Genomic DNA, 18,544 nt, shown 5'->3' on the forward strand with positions numbered 1-18,544 from the left:
TCGTCGTCTTCTGGAACATCATCCTCACTCTCCAAACCCCGAATCCCATCCCGAATGTCTTGTGACTCTATTTCCTTTAGAACCACTGGCCCCGATCTCTCCTGTGGAGCACTAGAGCTCTCACGGGGCGGATGAGAAGGGCTGCTCATGTTCTTTCCCGCTCCGCGAGGACACGCATGGGTTGTGCAGATGCACTGCGCAGCCATGCCCGTCACTAGGGCTGGTTTTCATAGCCACGCCCATCACTAGGGCTGATTTTCATAGCCACGCCCACCACTAGGGCTCATTTTCATAGCCACGCCCATCACTAGGGCTGATTTTCACAACCATGCCCATCACTAGGGCTGATTTGCATAGCCATGCCCATCACTAGGACTTATTTTCGGGGTAGGGCTTCTATGGCACACATGCTTAGAAATCCTGCTGGGGCCTATTGTATGGATAGGTCTTATTTTCGGGGAAACACGGTAGCAGTTTGGTAATGGCAGGCAGACACCGTGGCTAAGTAGATTAACTTTAATTTGTCCACCCCCAGACTGCCAGGCCTTCTAAGGCTACTGTCTGGGGAAGGGTTTTCTCCCAGGGAGTTTGGTGGTGAGGGTACCAATCCGACTGTTGGGGTCAGGCCTGCTGGGCGCCCTCATTTGTTTCTCAGCAGGAAAGGAAGCACCACTTTGCATAGCTCTTTCCAATCTCGTGTCTCGTAAAATCCACGGCCGAGATGTCAGGCAAATCGTTAGGTGTGCAGGAGTGCCTGTGGGTAAATGATGATTTATTTTTCCACCGCTGTGGGAGAGAAAAGCATCCAGCCTGTGTTCAGATTGTACTGATGGATAATAAGATATGGGATTATCGTTCCATCAGCATAAAGAATAAATAACATTTAAGTAATAAACTTAGGAACATAATACCTTGGGAAATAAATTGTCCGTGTACGTTTTTTTTTTTTTCAAGTGACAGGTTTTCATGAGCAGACTCAAATCATTCTGTGCAAACAGCACAGTGGTTAAGTGAGCACAGTTTGCCCCAGCCTGACTTGGGGGTGCGGAGGAGGACCCTCAGCAAATAAAAACCTCTCAGAAACCCCCCCAAACCTCTCAGAATCCCCTCCTACTTAAATCATCTATATCCAGGGAATCTTTTTTCTATGTCTTTTAGTTTGTTGTAAAGTGGTGTGTTCAAAGCCTGTCTATTAAAACTAGAAGCGTTAAAATTGTGAGCCTAAGAGCTAGAGTGTCTCATATTGTGACCTATTTTAGCTCCCAGTTTTTAATTAAAGTCTTTCAAAATGCACTAAATAAAAAAAAAAACGGTTCTGGAAGGATTGGACTTACGTGATATTAAGAAGTGTGATTATAATATTATTCAAATTGCTCCTAGCATAGCTACTCTGTGACTCCCTGGAAATAGTTTCAGGTGACTTAAGATACTAGCTCTTTCAAGTGAGGCACAGGGCATGTGCCCGTGGTCCTGGCTACTCAGGAGGCTGAGGCAAGAGGATCCCTTGAGCTCAGAAGTTCCAGACCAGCTGGGACAACATAGCAAGACCCCATCTCTTTAAAAAAAAAAAAAAAAAGCCTTTTTATATAATAACTTGTAGCAAAAGTGTTTAACATAGGAAATCCACCGAAAGACTACAAGAAAATAAAACAGCAACGTTTTTTTAAAAATACATTATGTATTGCTTTTTTTCAAATTAGTTTGGTCCAAAGTCTTGTGCTTCATGGTAGAAAAATGTTGAGGAGTTGTTTCGCTGCGATAGCTCAGGATTTCACCATTATTTCATCTAAATGCGAGGTGGGCAGGAGGGACCATAATTTCTGAAGCCACTAACTGTGGGACTTAAAGAAACAGATGTCTTATCGGTGTCAAAACTGTCTTTCTCGAATCTCTCGTGATATACCTGTAAGCGTGGTCTCTCCTTCTCAAATCTCTTTTCTATGGAGGGTTGTGGAATCTGGAATCCTGGAGGTGGAGCTAAATCTTATTATCACACCCATCCGTGCTGTTTTCCCTCCTCCTTCCTGCTGCCTGGCTTGCCCAGGAAACAAAACAGGAGCAGAAAGAGAAAACAATCACTGTGCATTTATTGAACCAACAGGCATGATGTTTGGAGAAATAAATTTCCTTACCCTCAAAGTCTAAGGCTTCCAGCATTCCCAAAGTTTCGCCCTGGAGAATCCCTGCCTACCCTCCACCCCCCATGACCACCTGGGCCCAGTTTTTTCCAGATCGTCCCTGCTGTTGTGGACATTCACATTCAGCTGGCGTTTTTTTTTTTTTTTAAGTCCTCATTGTTTTGTGGCAGGTACTGGACTAAGGGCTTGACAGGGACAATCACATTTGCACCTAAAAATACTAGCAGGCAGATACTGGTGTGCCCATGTTGCAGATAAGGAACCCAGAAAGGGTGACTTGGCCAAACAAGGGTAGCTCAGCAGCGTGGAGTATGTCTGTCTAACTCATTTGAGCATGAGAAGCAAAATAGGTCTGTCTTGCTCTCTCAGCTACCACATTTATAAGACAAGAGCAGTGAAAAGGTCCCTCTCATACAGGGGTGAGGTTGTGAGGATCAAACTAAACAATACCTGTTAAATACTTAGAAACAATGCGAGGTATGAGGATTGTCCTGCTTATTATTTCTTTTGTGTAGCATTATTTCTGGAGGAGGAGGGTTCTTCGTGGCCAGCTGCTATAAGACACGACCTCGAACAGCCACCCTGCTCTTAAATTACTTAACTTTCTCTATTTAATTTAAGAACATGAGGCCGGGCGTGGTGGCTCACTCCTGTCATCCTAGCACTCTGGGAGGCCGAGGCGGGAAGATCGCTGAAGGTCAGGAGTTTGAGACCAGCCTGAGCAAGAGCGAGACCCCCCCCCCACCATTTCTACTAAAAATAGAAAGAAATCAATTGGCCAACTAAAGATATATAGAAAAAAATTAGCCGGGCGTGGTGGCACATGCCTGTAGTCCCAGCTACTCGGGAGGCTGAGGCAGGAGGATCGCTTGAGCCCAGGAGTCTGAGGTTGCTGTGAGCTAGGCTGACGCCACGGCACTCACTCTAGCCCGGGCAACACAGCGAGACTCTGTCTCAAAAAAGAAAAAAAAAAAAAGGAATATGACCCCAAAGCAACCCTAGGTTCGATTAAGTTTGCCAGTGTTTCCCTTTGCTTATGTATTTTACAGAAAACGAATTGTTAACCACATTGGATATTAAGTTAACAAGCATTAGAATATACATTTTTCAACACCATGGTAAAAGAAACCCCTTTATGGGATTGCTAATTTTTTTTTTCTAAGCTTAATTTGACATTCTTGCACCGTGTAAGTTTCGACCATAACTCACAGGACGTGCAGGGCGCAGTGGCTGATGTTGTCACCTGTACCCTTTCAAGCTCAGCGTACACGTATTATTATGCAGAAGGACCTCACTGTTTTGGGAACCAGCCAGCGTCGAATGGCTTCTGAAACAAATCCAGAGTAAGCAAGCTATTGACTGGACTCCAGAAAAGAAGGGGGGAGAAAGAGAATTCCGGCTACTTCAGGTTTTATTTTTATATGTCCCAGGAGTCTCGTACAGTATATTCTGTATCGCTTTTGAAAACAGTTCAGGAAGAGGTTTCAACCACACTGAGCTTTTCCTCTAGTACCAGTGTTGTTGCTTCGTGTCTGTGAATTTTCTTCTGCCGTTAGCAGAGCTGCTTCAAGGCCTCTCTGGCTTGAAACCGTGAAGATCTTAAGTTTAACTTAGGAGGTGTTAATGTATGGCTATCAGAAGCAAAGATGCTTTTTGATGATATGCTCTTGTAGGAAGCTTGCTCCAATACCGCCTGGCACAGGGATCTCTCCAAGTAGCTCTCAGGGAAGAAAGCCAGTGGTGTTACATCCGAAAGAAGTGGGTTAGTAAAAAAATGTAAACATTACCCAAAAAAAAAAAAAAAAAAAAAAAAAAAAGAGAATCTGTTCCCTTTTCCCCTGATTTCATACAGCGTCTGCTGCACGCCAAAGTAGGTGGTCAGTATAGTTGCACCAAACCCATGGTTTGGTCTCATAGAATTAAATGTTGTGCCCCCCACACTCCTTTTTTTTTTTCTTCTTCTTCTTTTTTTTTTTTTTTTTAAACATAATTCAGTGATCCTGGCTTGTGTGCAGAACCCTAAGTGAAGTTGTTCGCAAATGCAGAGTGTCTCTGTTTCAAGAAATTCTCCCTCCTCCCAAGCCTGCATATTTGTTTGCCTTGGTTTTGGCTAAATGTCTGAACTCTTCCAGGAGCTGGCAGGCAGGTAAATGCCTTCTAACAGAACGAGAGTTGGGGAGGGTGGAAAGAAGCGAGGCCCGCTCCAGACTGCGGGTCTCAGACAGCCCCACCCCCACACGCAGACTTTCTGGCTGAGCGGGGCCATTCCAGCCCCGCCCTGACAGCTTTCCCTGGAAGCAGAGAACAGAACGTTGACCCCTGCTAACGGCCTGAGGGCAGGCTTACCCAACCCAGCTCCGCCCAGAACAAGAGCTGATAACAGGACACAAAATCAACACCATAGCCTGTTCCTCCAAGCAAACGCCACCTACTGACAGGGACGGCATCTTGCACAGCCTTTCCACGGCACCCACTGACTCAATATACAGGGAGTGGTCCAATTTCACCCACAGACACCACCTAACGCCTCAGAAACTAAACAAGGGGTGTGAATACCCAAACAAAAACCTAAAGGAAAGAAACAACAACTGATTGACATGGGAAGAAATCAGCGAAAGAACTCAGGAAATATGAAGAACCAAACGGAAAACACACCCCCAAAGAGGAGCACCAGCCCCCTAGAAACGGACACCAACCAAAATCAGGCAACCAATATGACAGAAGAGGAATTTCGTATGTGGATCATAAGAACACTCACCCAGCTGCAACAACAACTCAATAACCAACACAAAGAAACCACAAAATGCCTCCAGGATATGGGAAAAGAAATAGACACAATGAAGAAAAGTGTAACCGAACTCCTGGAAATGAAGAATCAATTCAAGGAACTACAAAATACAGTGGAAAGTCTCAAGAACAGGGTAGATCAAACAGAAGAAAGAATCTCAGAGCTTGAAGATAACACCCTCCAATTAAAGAAATCAGTCACAGAAATAGAGCAGAGAAACAAGAGAAAAGAGCAAAGCCTACAAGAGCTATGGGATTATGTGAAGAAACCTAATGTGAGGGTCATAGTGTTACCAGAAGGGGAAGAAGACAACACTCAAGGGTTGGACAAGCTGTTTGAAGATATAATAGAGGAAAATTTCCCAGGCCTTGCTCAAAATCTTGATATACAAGTTCAAGAAGCTCAGAGGACCCCTGGGAGATTCAATGCAAACAGGAAGATGTCACGACATGCAGTCATCAGACTGACCAAAGTATCAACTAAAGCCCTTCTAAGAGCTGTAAGACAAAAGAAGCAAGTAACATACAAGGGAAAGCCAATTCGAATAACATCAGACTTCTCTAATGAGACTTTACAAGCAAGGAGAGACTGGGGCCCCATTCTCACTCTTTTGAAACAAAACAATGCCCAGCCTAGAATCTTATTCCCTGCAAAAGTAAGCTTCGTATATGAAGGAGAAATAAAAACATTCTCAGACAAGCAAAGGCTCAGAGAATTCACCAAGACAAGACCAGCCCTACAAGAAGTACTCAAAACAGTGTTACCCCCTTGTGTTTTTAACCTCCTCATCACTCATTTCCCTACTTCCTTTCCCACTCAACCACCAGGACCACGGAGTAGCTGAGAGAGGGATGTCCTTTTGGAATGGCAGGGTTTGGACACCTCGTGTTGTGAAAGGAACTCAGGAAGGACCTTATAGTAAGAGTTTTCCTAATACAACGACTGCACATAAGACTGTATTAGACATCTATAAAAAATGATGGAAATGGTGTGCATTTGGGATTTGCACTGAAAATACAGCAGATGACTCCTCTGTGTTCCTACATTAATTATTAAGAAAATAGGCCCAGCACTCACTTTCTCTGTGGCTCTGGGTAACAGTTTCTGACAGGCCCTAGTCGCTACCATCTCCAAAGCGTTCATTGTAAATGTGCGTACTTTCGGGGAAACTGGTTGCACGTTCCAATGGGCCCCAGCCTGGCTGATTTGGAGGCAGCCTGGGAGACCTGGTGTCTGCCCGCCAGCCCAGCCCAGCCTCTCCCGGGCCCCTCCTCCTGCATTTGAACTCGGCCGCCACTGGAGAACGGTGGATGCCCGGGCTTAAGACAAGCGTTTAGGAGGCTCTCGGCGGTGGTTTGAAGCAATTTCCGTGAGGGTTTTGGTAAAAGCCTTTATGCACAAAACTGCTCAAATTATGTCATTATATCCCCTCCTCCGCCCCCACCTCACTCTTCCTTCCTGTCCCTGGCTGGGTCTTCCCTGGGCTCTACCCCAGCGCTGAGACGCAGACGGGATGCAGAGGCAACACCTCTCTGCCTGTCTCTCTCTGCTGTGCCCCAGGTGGGACCAGGCGCAGTGATTTGCCCCCTGGAATCTGTCAAAATTCCCAAACCCCAAACCTCCGTGGAGGGGGCCAAGTGCCATTTACCAAGTGGCTGCAGCTTCCTCTTCTTACCTGCTTCCATTTGGGGGACCCTTGACCTTTCTCAGATGGCACGGCCGTGCTGGGAGAATGAACCATTTCCCCAGTTACGGAGTTTTCCTATCTGTCCCCCCCAAACCCTGGAAAACCTGTATCTGTGTATCCACATGGCATGGATTTTTTTGTTGTTGGTTTTTTTTTTTTTTTTTGGTCTCTTCCCCTGCGTCCATTATCTTTAGCAATATATATATGTTGATTAAATGCATTCGTCTGGCTGCCTTCCACTAAGCTGTTTTGAGGGACCTCTTTGACCATGTGTTTTTAATGACTTCGCCTTCTGTCTGCCCTCACCCATTTTGGAAAAATTGCTTTTCTATTTGGTTTGGTTCCGTGTGCATATCTTTTTAGACGTTCTGTTCCAGTATAGGCTAGCAGTTTATTTCTTTTTTATCTTTTTAATTAATTTTTTTTTATTTTAGCATTTTATGGGGGTACAAACGTTAAGGTTACGTATATTGCCCATGACCCCCCTCTCCCCTCGAGTCAGAGCTTCAAGCATGACCATCCCCCAAACGTTGCATATCTCACTCATTATGTTTGTATATACCCATCCCCTCCTCACCTGCCCCCTCCCACCCTCCCGTCACCCAATAAATGTTACTCCTATGTGTCCACTTAGGTGTTGACCCGTTAAAACCAATTTGCTGGTGAGTCCATGTGGTGCTTGTTTTTCCATTCTTGGGATACTTCACTTAGTAGGATGAGCTCCAGCTCTATCCAGGAAAACACAAGAGGTGCTAGATCACCGTTGTTTCTTATAGCTGAATAAGTACTCCATGGTGTACATGGACCACATTTTATTAATCCACTCATGTATTGATGGGTACACTAGCAGTTTAGAAGCACCAAAGCTTTTCCATCAAAAACGACATCAGATAAATAAATACGTAAAATCTTTAAAAACAAATTTTGATTTTTATAATTGTGGGAAAAACAAATTTTTTAAAAAAAATTTTATAATGAGGGAGGAAGGCCACATTCTCTATCAAAGAGAGGGAGTGATCCTGACTGAGATGGGCCAGTCGCACACAAACGCAGTTCCTCTCTGCTCCAAGGCGGGCGTTCTTGTACTGCCGCTTGCAATAGCTCGAGGAGTCATTGACATATGTCTTACATAGGAGTATGTGGACTGTCCATGTTCCGCTGAATCAGTAACACATTGCAGGAAAATAAGTAATACCCGATGGTCTATCCATATGTTATTACGGGAGTCGTAACTCACGCTTTAAGCGCGTGCTAACATTTGTCCATACTTGATATGGTCGTAATGGAGTATTAAGAATGTTCTTGGAACGTTCCGTTTAATGCGTAATCTCAAAGTGTGAACATTTGGAGAATATAAACGCAGAGAAAGAATGAAACGTTATTTGACCGTAAATTTGTAAATACCTCGTGTCTTAAAATGATGAGGAGGGTGGAGTTCCAAAAACCACCAAAACAGCTAATAAAATATGTGTTAAAGATTATATATATATATATATATATATCGCCTCTCATTTGACATTTTTTTTTTTTTTTTGAGACAGAGTCTCGCTTTGTTGTCCAGGCTAGAGTGAGTGCCGTGGTGTCAGCCTAGCTCATAGCAACCTCCAACTCCTGGGCTCAAGCGATCCTCCTGCCTCAGCCTCCCGAGTAGCTGGGACTACAGGCATGCGCCACGATGCCCGGCTAATTTTTTATATATATATCAGTTGACCAATTAATTTCTTTGTATTTATAGTAGAGACGGGGTCTCACTCTTGCTCAGGCTGGTTTTGAACTCCTGACCTCGAGCAATCCGCCCGCCTCGGCCTCCCAGAGAGCTAGGATTATAGGCGTGAGCCACCGCGCCCGGCCTCATTTGACATTTTAATAACTTTTATAGTAGGTTTTAAAAGGTAGGTCTTTAGCAAACTAAAGTGAGGAGGTTCTTTCCCCCAGTAAACATTTATTTTTCTAATTTAAAAACAGTCTGTACTTAAAAATCAACTCAGTGTTTTGCCTGAAGGACATGTGGGCAAAACAAGCCCTGTGCGTTTGCCATTTTGTCATTAGTGCTTTTAGACCAGATATATGTATTGGTGTGGTCATCTATGCAAAAAAATATACATATTGTATAGTACATCAGTTTGTGATCTTCAAATTATTTTCACTTTAAGAGTGGTATGGAGCTGAAGGCAAGAGTTAAGAGAGAGAAAAAAAAACACAGTGGTTCGTTATATAAGCATCTGTTGTCCTGCTATGTACAAAGAGCTGTGTGTCGTAAGATATGAAATGATGCTATCTTTCCTAGAATTTTTTTTTGAGACAGAGTCTCACTCTGTTGCCCAGTCTAGAGTGAGTGCCGTGGCGTCAGCCTAGCTCACAGCAACCTCCAACTCCTGGGCTCAAGCCATCCTCCTGCCTCAGCCTCCCGAGTAGCTGGGACTACAGGCACGCGCCACCACGCCCGGCTCATTTTTTCTCTATACATTTTTAGTTGGCCAATTAATTTCTTCCTATGTTTAGTAGAGACGGGGGTCTCGCTCTTGCTCAGGCTGGTCTCGAACTCCTGACCTTGAGCGATCCTCCCTCCTCGGCCTCCCAGAGTGCCGGGATGACAGGCGTGAACCACATTGCGCCCGGCCGCATGCGTTTATTATCTGTCGGACCTGCGCACGGTGACCAGATTCCTAGGAATAAGTATAGACGCCAGGAACTTGTGCGTATTTGGACCCAAACACCAAGATATGCTTTGAATAAATAGATATAGGATGGCTTTTTTCTTTTACCTTTTGGTTTGGGGTCAGCCTTGCAGGTGGACGCACTCTGGGATAAATGTGGGAGATCACCTGTTGTTTACTGTCGCCGCAAATAAGCACCGAGCAAGGCATGAAAGCTGGCACCTCGAGGTGTCTCTCGGGGGACTGTTTATCCGTCATCTTCACCTCCGCTCTGCTCCTGGACCCCCCGGGCTGCTCAGTCCTCTAGTCAGATGCTAGAGGCTTTTCTTCCCCTTTCCTTGGGGGGGGATATTTCCACATTCTCCACTAGGGTGTTTCATGGATTCGTTCCTAAGAAATACTGTCTTTCCTATGAACCTCTGAAACGAACCAGGAAAACAAACAAACAAACAAACACAAAGGGCCATTTTCACGGGGGTGCTCTCTGCAGCCTTGAATTTGGGGCCGTCGAAAAAAAAGCACAGTTCTTAGGTGGCCTGGCGTGTCCTTTGCACATCTGGCCCGTGGGTTCCTTGGAGACGGTTCCAACCAGAGCTTCGCCGAAATGAAAAGGACGACTCGCGTGCTGTGACGCTTCCCAGACAAATCGGGGCTTTCGATTTTTCACTTGTGAAACCGTGAAATTTTTCAGATTGCATCGTCTAGGGCTCCCCGATTTTTAATCAAGGGTTTTTTTTTTCTTCCGTGGCCCCTCCCCCCACCCTGGCCCGGGGACCCCCCCCTTTTTCCCCCAAAATCGCCTTTGCCTCAGAATGTCCCCGTTTGCTCCTTTTCTCTCTCAGCCCACAAATAAAAATATGCAGAAGAAGGAGCTACGCAGACCTTTCGTTCTGTTGCATTTATGGGGTCCTTTATCCTTTTTTTCTGATTCAGCTTCTCATCGGTGTATTTTCGCTTCCACAAGTCACTAAGTTTAAACGTTTCCCCCTTCTTCGGTAGCCAAAAAGGGGAAGAAAAAAAAACAAAAACCAAAATCAGCAACAACAGCTAATAGAGTAATAAATGTATCTTTAGCTCCGGGAGATGAGCCTCACTGCAATACGGGGCTACAAAACATGGCTTGGGGGCTTAGGGGAGAAGCAATAAACTTTCATAAATAAAAAAAGAGTTTGGAAAATACCACCCTCCCCTCCCCCCCGGCAGCAAATAAGGATAAAATATAACTTGTCCCTGGCAGCACACAGAGCCGACAACAGAGCTGCCTTACAAAGGAAAAGCTGTAAACTAAAACAGGGAAATGTTTGCAGGTTTCCTTGTGGCTGTTACCTTCCACCCTCGGTGGTTCTGACTCAGTTCCTGCAATGTTGTCCCTGTCACCTCTCCTGACACCCTTTGATTGGCCGAAGCTCCGGGACAGTCACCAAGGAAACCCAGGGGCGCCGATGCCAGGACTAGGGAGAACATTGGACAGAATTTTAAGGTGTCAGAAAGGAGGAGGCAGGGAAGGCGTGAGACTCAGTCCCACGGGTTGGTTCACGAGGGAGTTTCAGTTGTCAAGGGGGGGAGAAAAAAAAAAGCCAGACTCTGTAAAATGATTTCAAAGAGATTTTTTTTCTGAGCCAAATTTGAGGACCACGACCCGGAGCCACTGCCAGGAGGCCTTGAGCAAGTGGACTCGAGGTGGCTGGGTCACAGTTTGGTTTTTATACATTTCAGGGAGACAGGGGTTTATAGGTAAAGTCATCAATCAATCGATATGTGGTTGGCAGACATTGGCTTGGCCCAAAAAGGTGGGACATCTCGAAGGGGGCGGGGCTTACAGGTTACAGGTGGGTTTAAAAGATTCTTTGGCTTGTGATTGGTTAAAGACATGAAGCTTTGTCTAAAGGCTTGGAATGTTTCAACATAAGGAGCTGTGATCAGAGATAAGCCAGGGGACCTAGATTTGTTGTGTAAACTGAGGACCTGCAGGTGTGTCTTGCATACCCTTAGACCTGTTAATGGGTCACAAAGGATGGCCCCAAGAAGGGAGGAGGGGCATGATGAGGCCTGTCTGACCTCCTTCCTCCTGGCAGACGATTTAATTTTAGGATATTCCCTTGGCCACGCAGGGGGTCCATGCAGTCAGCCGGTGGGGCTGGGAGGGGTGAGCCTTAAAATGTTATTTTAGTTCACACAGTCTTGCTCTGCAGCCCAGCTCTAAAGAAACCGGAAGAATCCCTGAGGTCCATCTCAGGTTTCGTGTGAGGTTTTCAGCTCAGAAGCCACTAGGGCAGTAGCTCAGAAAAATGACAGAGGCGTTTCGGTGAGTAGCGCCTTTGTCTGAAAGACTGCTGAAGTCGTGGCTTATTCGCTCCCTAGAAAATCAGGAAGCAAGGAGGGGACGTGCTCCCCCTTCCTCAACCCAAAGTGACCATAAAAGGGCAGCACAGGCTGACATCAGAACTGATCAGTGCTCTCACTCCGTAAATACATGCATCCTGGCCGGGCGCGGCGGTGGCTCACGCCTGTCATCCCAGCACTCTGGGAGGCCGAGGCGGGAGGATCTCTCGAGGTCAGGAGTTCGAGACCAGCCTGAGCAAGAGCGAGACCCCGTCTCTACTAAAAAATAGAAAGAAATTAATTGGCCAACTAAAAATAGGAAAGAAAATAAAGAAATAAAAAAAATTGTTTTTTAAATAAGAAAAAAAATATATACATGTTTCCCGCACATCTGCGACTTGCAGAGAATGCCTGATTTTGCCGGGAAACCATTAGACGTGGTTGCACCCCAGGAACTCTGAGGCTTTGCCAGGGTGGATAGAGTTAACTATCCACACTGGCAGGGTCAGGAAGGAGGAAGCCCAGGAGGGCCGGGCAGGGTCAGTTGGTTCTAGAAGGCCGTGGCCCGTCCTGTCCAGGGAGAGGGAAATAAAGGAGGCAAGGCTGTGAAGTTTGTTAGCTGGGCTTGGGCTACAGAGTCAGAAGCCCGAGAGAGAGATCTTAGAGGAGGTGTCCTCAAGCTTTTTAACCGGGGGGCCAGGATTACAGGGGTGAGCCACTTCGCCGGGCCCCAACTTTTTTTTTTTTTTTTAAAGAAATCCAGCATATATATTGATAATGGGAGAGAAGAATCAGTGTATATCCCCCTAATTCATATTTGTTCAAAAGGCAGGCATGTAGCGAAGAAAAAAATATATATCAGAGGTCCTCAAACTTTTTAATCAGGGGGCCCAGTTCACTGTCCCTCAGACCGTTGGAGGGCTGGACTATAGAATAAAAGAAAAAAAAAACTATGAGCAAATTCCTATGCACCCTGCACACACATCTTATTTCGAAGTAAAAAAAACAGATGGGCAAAAACACACGCATGTGGCCCGCGGGCCGTAGTTTGAGGACGCCTGCCTTAGACCAAGAAGAGACAGGGTTTGTGTTTTCAAATTTGTTTTATAAAGAGGAACCTCTTTTGGCGAGGATGGCGAGGTGAGGGACAGATGGCCAGGGCCCAGGGACGCGTAGGAGGAGGAGGAGGGCATTCCGTGCGTGGCTCGCCGTGCCTGGCGCTGTCTGAAGCTTGGCTTGCTTTTCAGCGGGATCATGCTTAGAGAAAGGCCCCCGTCGCAATTTAATTCGCAGTTTGGGCCGGGTTCGGTGGCTCACGCCTGTCATCCCGGCACTCTGGGAGGCCGAGGCGGGAGGATCGCTGGAGGTCAGGAGTTGGAGACCAGCCTGAGCAAGAGTGAGACCCCTGTCTCCACTAAAAAATAGAAAGACATTAATTGGCCAACAAATATATATAGAGAAGAAATTAGCCGGGCGTGGTAGCACATGCCTGTAGTCCCAGCTACTCGGGGGGAGGCTGAGGCAGGAGGATGGCTTGAGCCCAGGAATCTGAGGTTGCTGTGAGCGAGGCTGACACCACGGCACTCACTCTAGCCTGGACAACAAAGCGAGACTCTGTCTCCAAATAATAATAATACTAATAATTCTCAGTCTGATGTCACTATGTATAGCCGTGTGTTCTTGGGCCAGGAGCTTGGGCACACTCTGCCCCGCCTTTCCCATCTGAAGAATGGAGACAGCAGCGGTGCCCGTGCCCAGGGTGTGTAGTCAGTGTGAGCTTAAACATTGCACCTGACGGTTGTAACCCTCAGAGCTGCGCGTGTGTGGCGCGTGCTCGATATTATTTTTAAATTTTTTTTTTTTTGATCTGTGCATTGACTTGTTCGTGTAACGCATGTGAATTTTCTGTTAAGACAGTGCAGCTTCAAGCAACCAACCGCAGGTTGTCGGGAGTAAATTTAGGTTGTCATTGGTAAATTTTGGTTGTCGCTAGTGAATTTAGGATTGTCGCTAGTAAATTTAGGATTGTCGCTAGTAAATTTAGGATTGTCGCTGGTAAATTTGGCTTGCCGAATTATAGCTGACATTATTATTATTATTATTATTATTATTTGAGACAGAGTTTCACTTTGTTGCCCGGGCTAGAGTGAGTGCCGTGGCGTCAGCCTAGCTCACAGCAACCTCAAACTCCTGGGCTCAAGCGATCCTCCTGCCTCAGCCTCCTCCTGGGTAGCTGGGACTACAGGCATGCACCACCATGCCTGGCTAATTTATATATATATATATATATATATATATATATATATATCTTTAGTTTCTTCAATTAATTTCTTTCTATTTACAGTAGAGACGGGGTCCCGCTCTTGCTCAGGCTGGTTTCGAACTCCTGACCTCGAGCCATCCTCCCTCCTTGGCCTCCCAGAGTGCCGGGATGACAGGCGTGAGCCACCGCGCCGGGCCAAGCTGACATTTTTCATTTTATTTTATTTCCCCCCCCCCTTAAGTCCTCTTGGGCCCTACATTTCCAGCAGGAAATGGGAGGGTGAGATCTGTAAATTAAAACAGCTCCTTCCTTGCCCCCCACCCCCTCACCCCACCCACCAGGGTGCAATGTGAGCAGACAGTGTTGCAAAGAATGCAGCTGTGGGGCGGTCCCTTGTATACCCCCGTGGGTGATGAGAGCCAGGGGAACTGTGAAGAGACGCCCCACTGCTGGGAAAGCCAGGCATTTTTATTTTACGGTGCAGCGTGGTTCCCTGATCTCCATAAACAGATTCTGACGATTCTAGACTAACAGCGCGAACCACCTTTTAACGCAGACGCAGGAACACCTTCAGAAAAATCCGCACTGTGAAATCTTACCCGCTTGTGCCTCTTTGCTTTCCTCTTTGCGAAACAACTGTGAAATCGCCAACACCCCCGTCCTCAAATCGGAGCAGTGGTTACATCTCCCGTGGCTACCGTAAACGTCGTTGCGTAAGCGTGTTGTATTTTTTATCGTGGGCATATGCTGTTCTGCGAACACCTATATCTGTGTTTATTACATCAATAACTGCAGGGTTAGCACTCGGAACAGAAATCTAACGGGGAGAGCCGTTCCTTATGTTTTCCTCCTGCAGGGCCAGGTGTCGTGTCTCATCACCACTTTAGGGCTGTCTGTAAATAGGAAGTTGGTTCCATTAGGGTATGGGAAGAATCTGTAGGATTTTGTGAGGGGGGAAAAACTAAAAATCTTGACTCGTTTTCCCTTTGAAGAGCTGGGAAAGAAGCCATTCTTGACAGAGGGGGACAGACGCATCCCCTCTGCACAGTCATGGCGGATAAAGCTTTCCTCGCCAACAAAGGTTTTTTTCGTTTTTTTTTTCTTTATTGTGCCCGAAAGTGAACTCCACATTGGCGGAAAGGGTTCTTTCATTGGATCCGTCAAGATTACCAAGCCACCTGTCACCCTGCCCGGCCGAAACACAGCGGCGTCACGAAACCACGATGAAAGTCGCAGAGCCAGTTCACCAAGTGGCAAGAGATTACAGACCCTGGGCTTCCTCCTCTCTCGGGGGACCGGGAGTGAGGTTTCAGTCGCGCCGAGCACTTTTGAAAGAATACCCATACGTTATTTAAAGGGCGGTCACGGGTCGCCGAGGCCCGGACCGTGTTCTGAGGAACTCGGGGCCGGGCGCAATTTCACGGCTGTGCAAGCGTCACGGCTGTGCACACCATGCGTGATTGTGCACGTGCGCTTTGCACAGACCCGCGTGGCATGCCGCCCCACGGCACACCTGAGCTGTAGGGTACATACACGGCCTGTCGCTGCCGGGCTGCAGACCTACACGGCGTGTTCCCGTAGCGAACACGGTAGGCAGGTGTCATTCAACAGCGAGTATGTGCGTCTCCAAACCCACAAATGGCACAGCGCAAACGTGGTGTCAATCATCTCTACGGGGCCGCCACCGTGCGTGCAAGCTGTCTGCCAAAAACGTCGTTTTGAAGGGTGCAACTATATATTCCCCCAACTTTCCCCCTGGATTCATGGCGAAGCCATTCTGCTAGGTTATAAACTAGAACGGCGTGTTTTTTTGTTGTTTTTTTTTAACAAGATAACCGACCGGAAATATTTCTGTAGAATTGCGATCGTGTGGATCAAAGAGCAGGAGCAAAGCCTGCAGAGCCCCTGAGGAGCAGGTGACTTGTAGCCCAGCCCCGACTCTGGTGGAGAGAGAGAGAGAGAGACACACACACGTGTGACTTGGGCGGCGTGATTTGCTTTTTTTCCTGATAACCTTTGTCCAGCCTCCTGAGGGAGGGGCGTCCGTGAGAATTGAAGGAGTTATGCAAAGGCAATTTGAAATGTTAAAAAAAAAAAAAAAAATGAGAAAACTGGTATTAACTGAGTAGCACCTAAGTGGACACATAGGTACTACACAGTAATAGGGTATTGGGCAGGTGGGAGGGGGGAGGGGGGCGGGTATATACATACATAATGAGTGAGATGTGCACCATCTGGGGGATGGTCATGCTGGAGACTCAGACTTTTGGGGGGAGTTGGGGAAATGGGCATTTATTGAAACCTTAAAATCTGTACCCCCATAATATGCCAAAATAAAAAAAAAAAAGATAAAAAAAATGCTTTAAAAATAACTAAATGTAGTTCCCAGGCGTGCTTCAGGTGCCGTAGGTAGCAGCACAGACGGGAGTAGCTGTTGACGGCTGTTTTGTTCGTTTGCTGTTCCAGGCGACCAGGGAGACCCTCAGCCGTCACTGCACAAACTTGGGGGACACTCTTCGGAAAGAGAATGACTTTGCTCTGATAATCGACGGGAAAACCCTCAAGTACGCCCTCACCTTTGGGGTCCGGCAGTACTTCCTGGACTTGGCTCTGTCGTGCAAAGCCGTCATCTGCTGCAGGTAAATTTCTCCTTTAATGACGTCCGGTTTCGAGCCGGGCACGCGGTGGCGCGCGCCTGTCATCCCGGCACTCTGGGAGGCCAGGGAGGGAGGATCGCTCGAGGTCAGGGGTTTGAGAAACCAGCTCCGAGCAAGAGCCAGACCCCTGTCTCTACTAAAAATAGAAAGAAATTAACTGGCTAACTAAAAATTATAGAGAGAGAGAAAAAAATGAGCCGGGCGTGGTGGCGCACACCTGTAGTCCCAGCTACTCGGGAGGAGGTTGAGGCAGGAGGATCGCCTGAGCCCAGGAGTTGGAGGTTGCTCTGAGTGAGGCTGACGCCGCGGCACTCATTCTAGCCCGGGCAACAGAGTGAGACTCTGTCTCAAAGAAAACAAAAACAAAAGTCAGGTTTCCATAAAGAGTAACCTAACCCTAAATTCTTGGTCTCTGAAGTTCCATAGTATTATCCTGTCCAAAATGCATACATGTTAGGTTACTTATATTCATGCATTCACTCAAGACTCAAGGTTTCACAGACTGGGATGGGATTTGTCAGCGGAGGTTTTGAAAGCGAGTCCTAACGATTGTTACTGAGTGTTGTTTGTAATTTGGATGGACGGGCTTCTTGCCATTATCTGTGTCTTCAGTGGCCCATTTACCTGCATTTCCACCTGGGGCTATTTCCAGCACGGTTCAGTTTTCTACACTTACATCTCTGATCCCGCGTCTAAGACTTAGTTTTGGGGGGAATATTCGAGATGGAAGGTGTAAACTGAATTATTTCCCAGAGAGCTGGGCGTTTTTCTGAGGTTTATTTATTGACGATGCAGCCCCTTGCCCTCTAATTTATAATCTTGCCTATCTATATCCTAAATTAAACTCTGTTGTCAGTTCTCCAGGCCTCATTCATGGAATTGCATTTTTGTAAACTACGTAGCTCCAAGTCCTTCCTGAGTTTTCTGTCCCAGAATCTTCCCCATGTCTTTGTCTAACTTGTCTAAACTCTGTCTCCCTAGGACCCAAAGTAGGTTCATGCCTATTATGGCTCTCTGGTCTACTCTCTGATGGTCACCATGAAACCAAAGGACTTTTCTCTCTGTCATCTGCTACTTGCTTTTTTTTTGAGACAGAGTCCCATTCTGTTGCCCGGGCTAGAGTGCCGTGGCGTCAGCCTAGCTCACAGCAACCTCAATCTCCTGGGCTCAAGTCACCCTCTTGCCTCAGCCTCCTGAGTAGCTGGTACTACAGGCATGCGCCACCATGCCCGGATCATTTTTTCTATATAGTTTTAGTTGGCCAATGAATTTCTTTCTATTTATAGTAGAGACGGAGGTCTCGCTCTTGCTCAGGCTGCTTTCGAACTCCTGACCTTGATCGATCCTCCCGGCTCAGCTTCCCAGAGTGCTAGGATTACAAGGGTGTGAGCCACCTCGTCCGGCCTCTATTTGCCTTTATCATTGTCTTTAAAAATATATTCACTAATAACGGAAGGTTACGCTTCTTAAGCATTTTTTTTTCCGGTCTGGACTTATTCACTTAAATATCTAATGTATGATACTGTCTCTGATTGTATAGATAGTTGCTAGATTTCAGTTGCAATACACTTTCTGAAAGTTAATTTAAACCATACTCGGTAAGTAACCATCCTTCATAAGCATCCTTTCAGCCTATAAAATTATATCTTAATCAGGGAATTAAGTTGCTTATTATCCCCAGGAGTCCAGTTATTCTAGCCATGTGATTTCTTTTTCTTCTGTGGCATGCAGTAATCTATAATGTGACTGTAAAGCCCTTGAACAGTCATACATTTGTACAGATGTTTGGAGTTAGTGACGATCAGACTCTGCTTCATCAGGAAGAAAGAAAGAGTTGGAAATGATTTCGACGCTCGCCCTCGCTTCGGGATTCTCGTGCTTTCTAAAAATCTGCTTTTACGGTGGTGGCTTTCCTCCGTCCCTTGCTGAGATCTTGACCGAGTCTGGCTGGCGTTTGCCTCCGGCCCACTTGCATCAGGATGATCTTATGCCAGACACGGTCACGCCTCCGTTTCCACTCACGGGATCGAAA

The 18,544-nt window shown here is 46.6% G+C and overlaps 1 protein-coding gene across 4 annotated transcripts in view; it reads left to right on the forward strand.

Moving 5' to 3' along the window:
• ATP8A1 (ATPase phospholipid transporting 8A1) overlaps nucleotides 1-18,544 on the forward strand; it is a 231,557-nt gene that overhangs the window by 141,987 nt on the left and 71,026 nt on the right. For all 4 annotated transcript variants that reach the window (XM_075997957.1, XM_075997956.1, XM_075997959.1 and 1 more), the window contains one exon: nucleotides 16,322-16,494. In XM_075997957.1, coding sequence (XP_075854072.1) covers nucleotides 16,322-16,494 — 173 coding nt within the window. The remainder of the gene's footprint in view (nucleotides 1-16,321; nucleotides 16,495-18,544) is intronic.

This window comes from Microcebus murinus, chromosome 26 (genome assembly GCF_040939455.1).
Source record: "Microcebus murinus isolate Inina chromosome 26, M.murinus_Inina_mat1.0, whole genome shotgun sequence".
NCBI classification, from domain to species: domain Eukaryota; kingdom Metazoa; phylum Chordata; class Mammalia; order Primates; family Cheirogaleidae; genus Microcebus; species Microcebus murinus.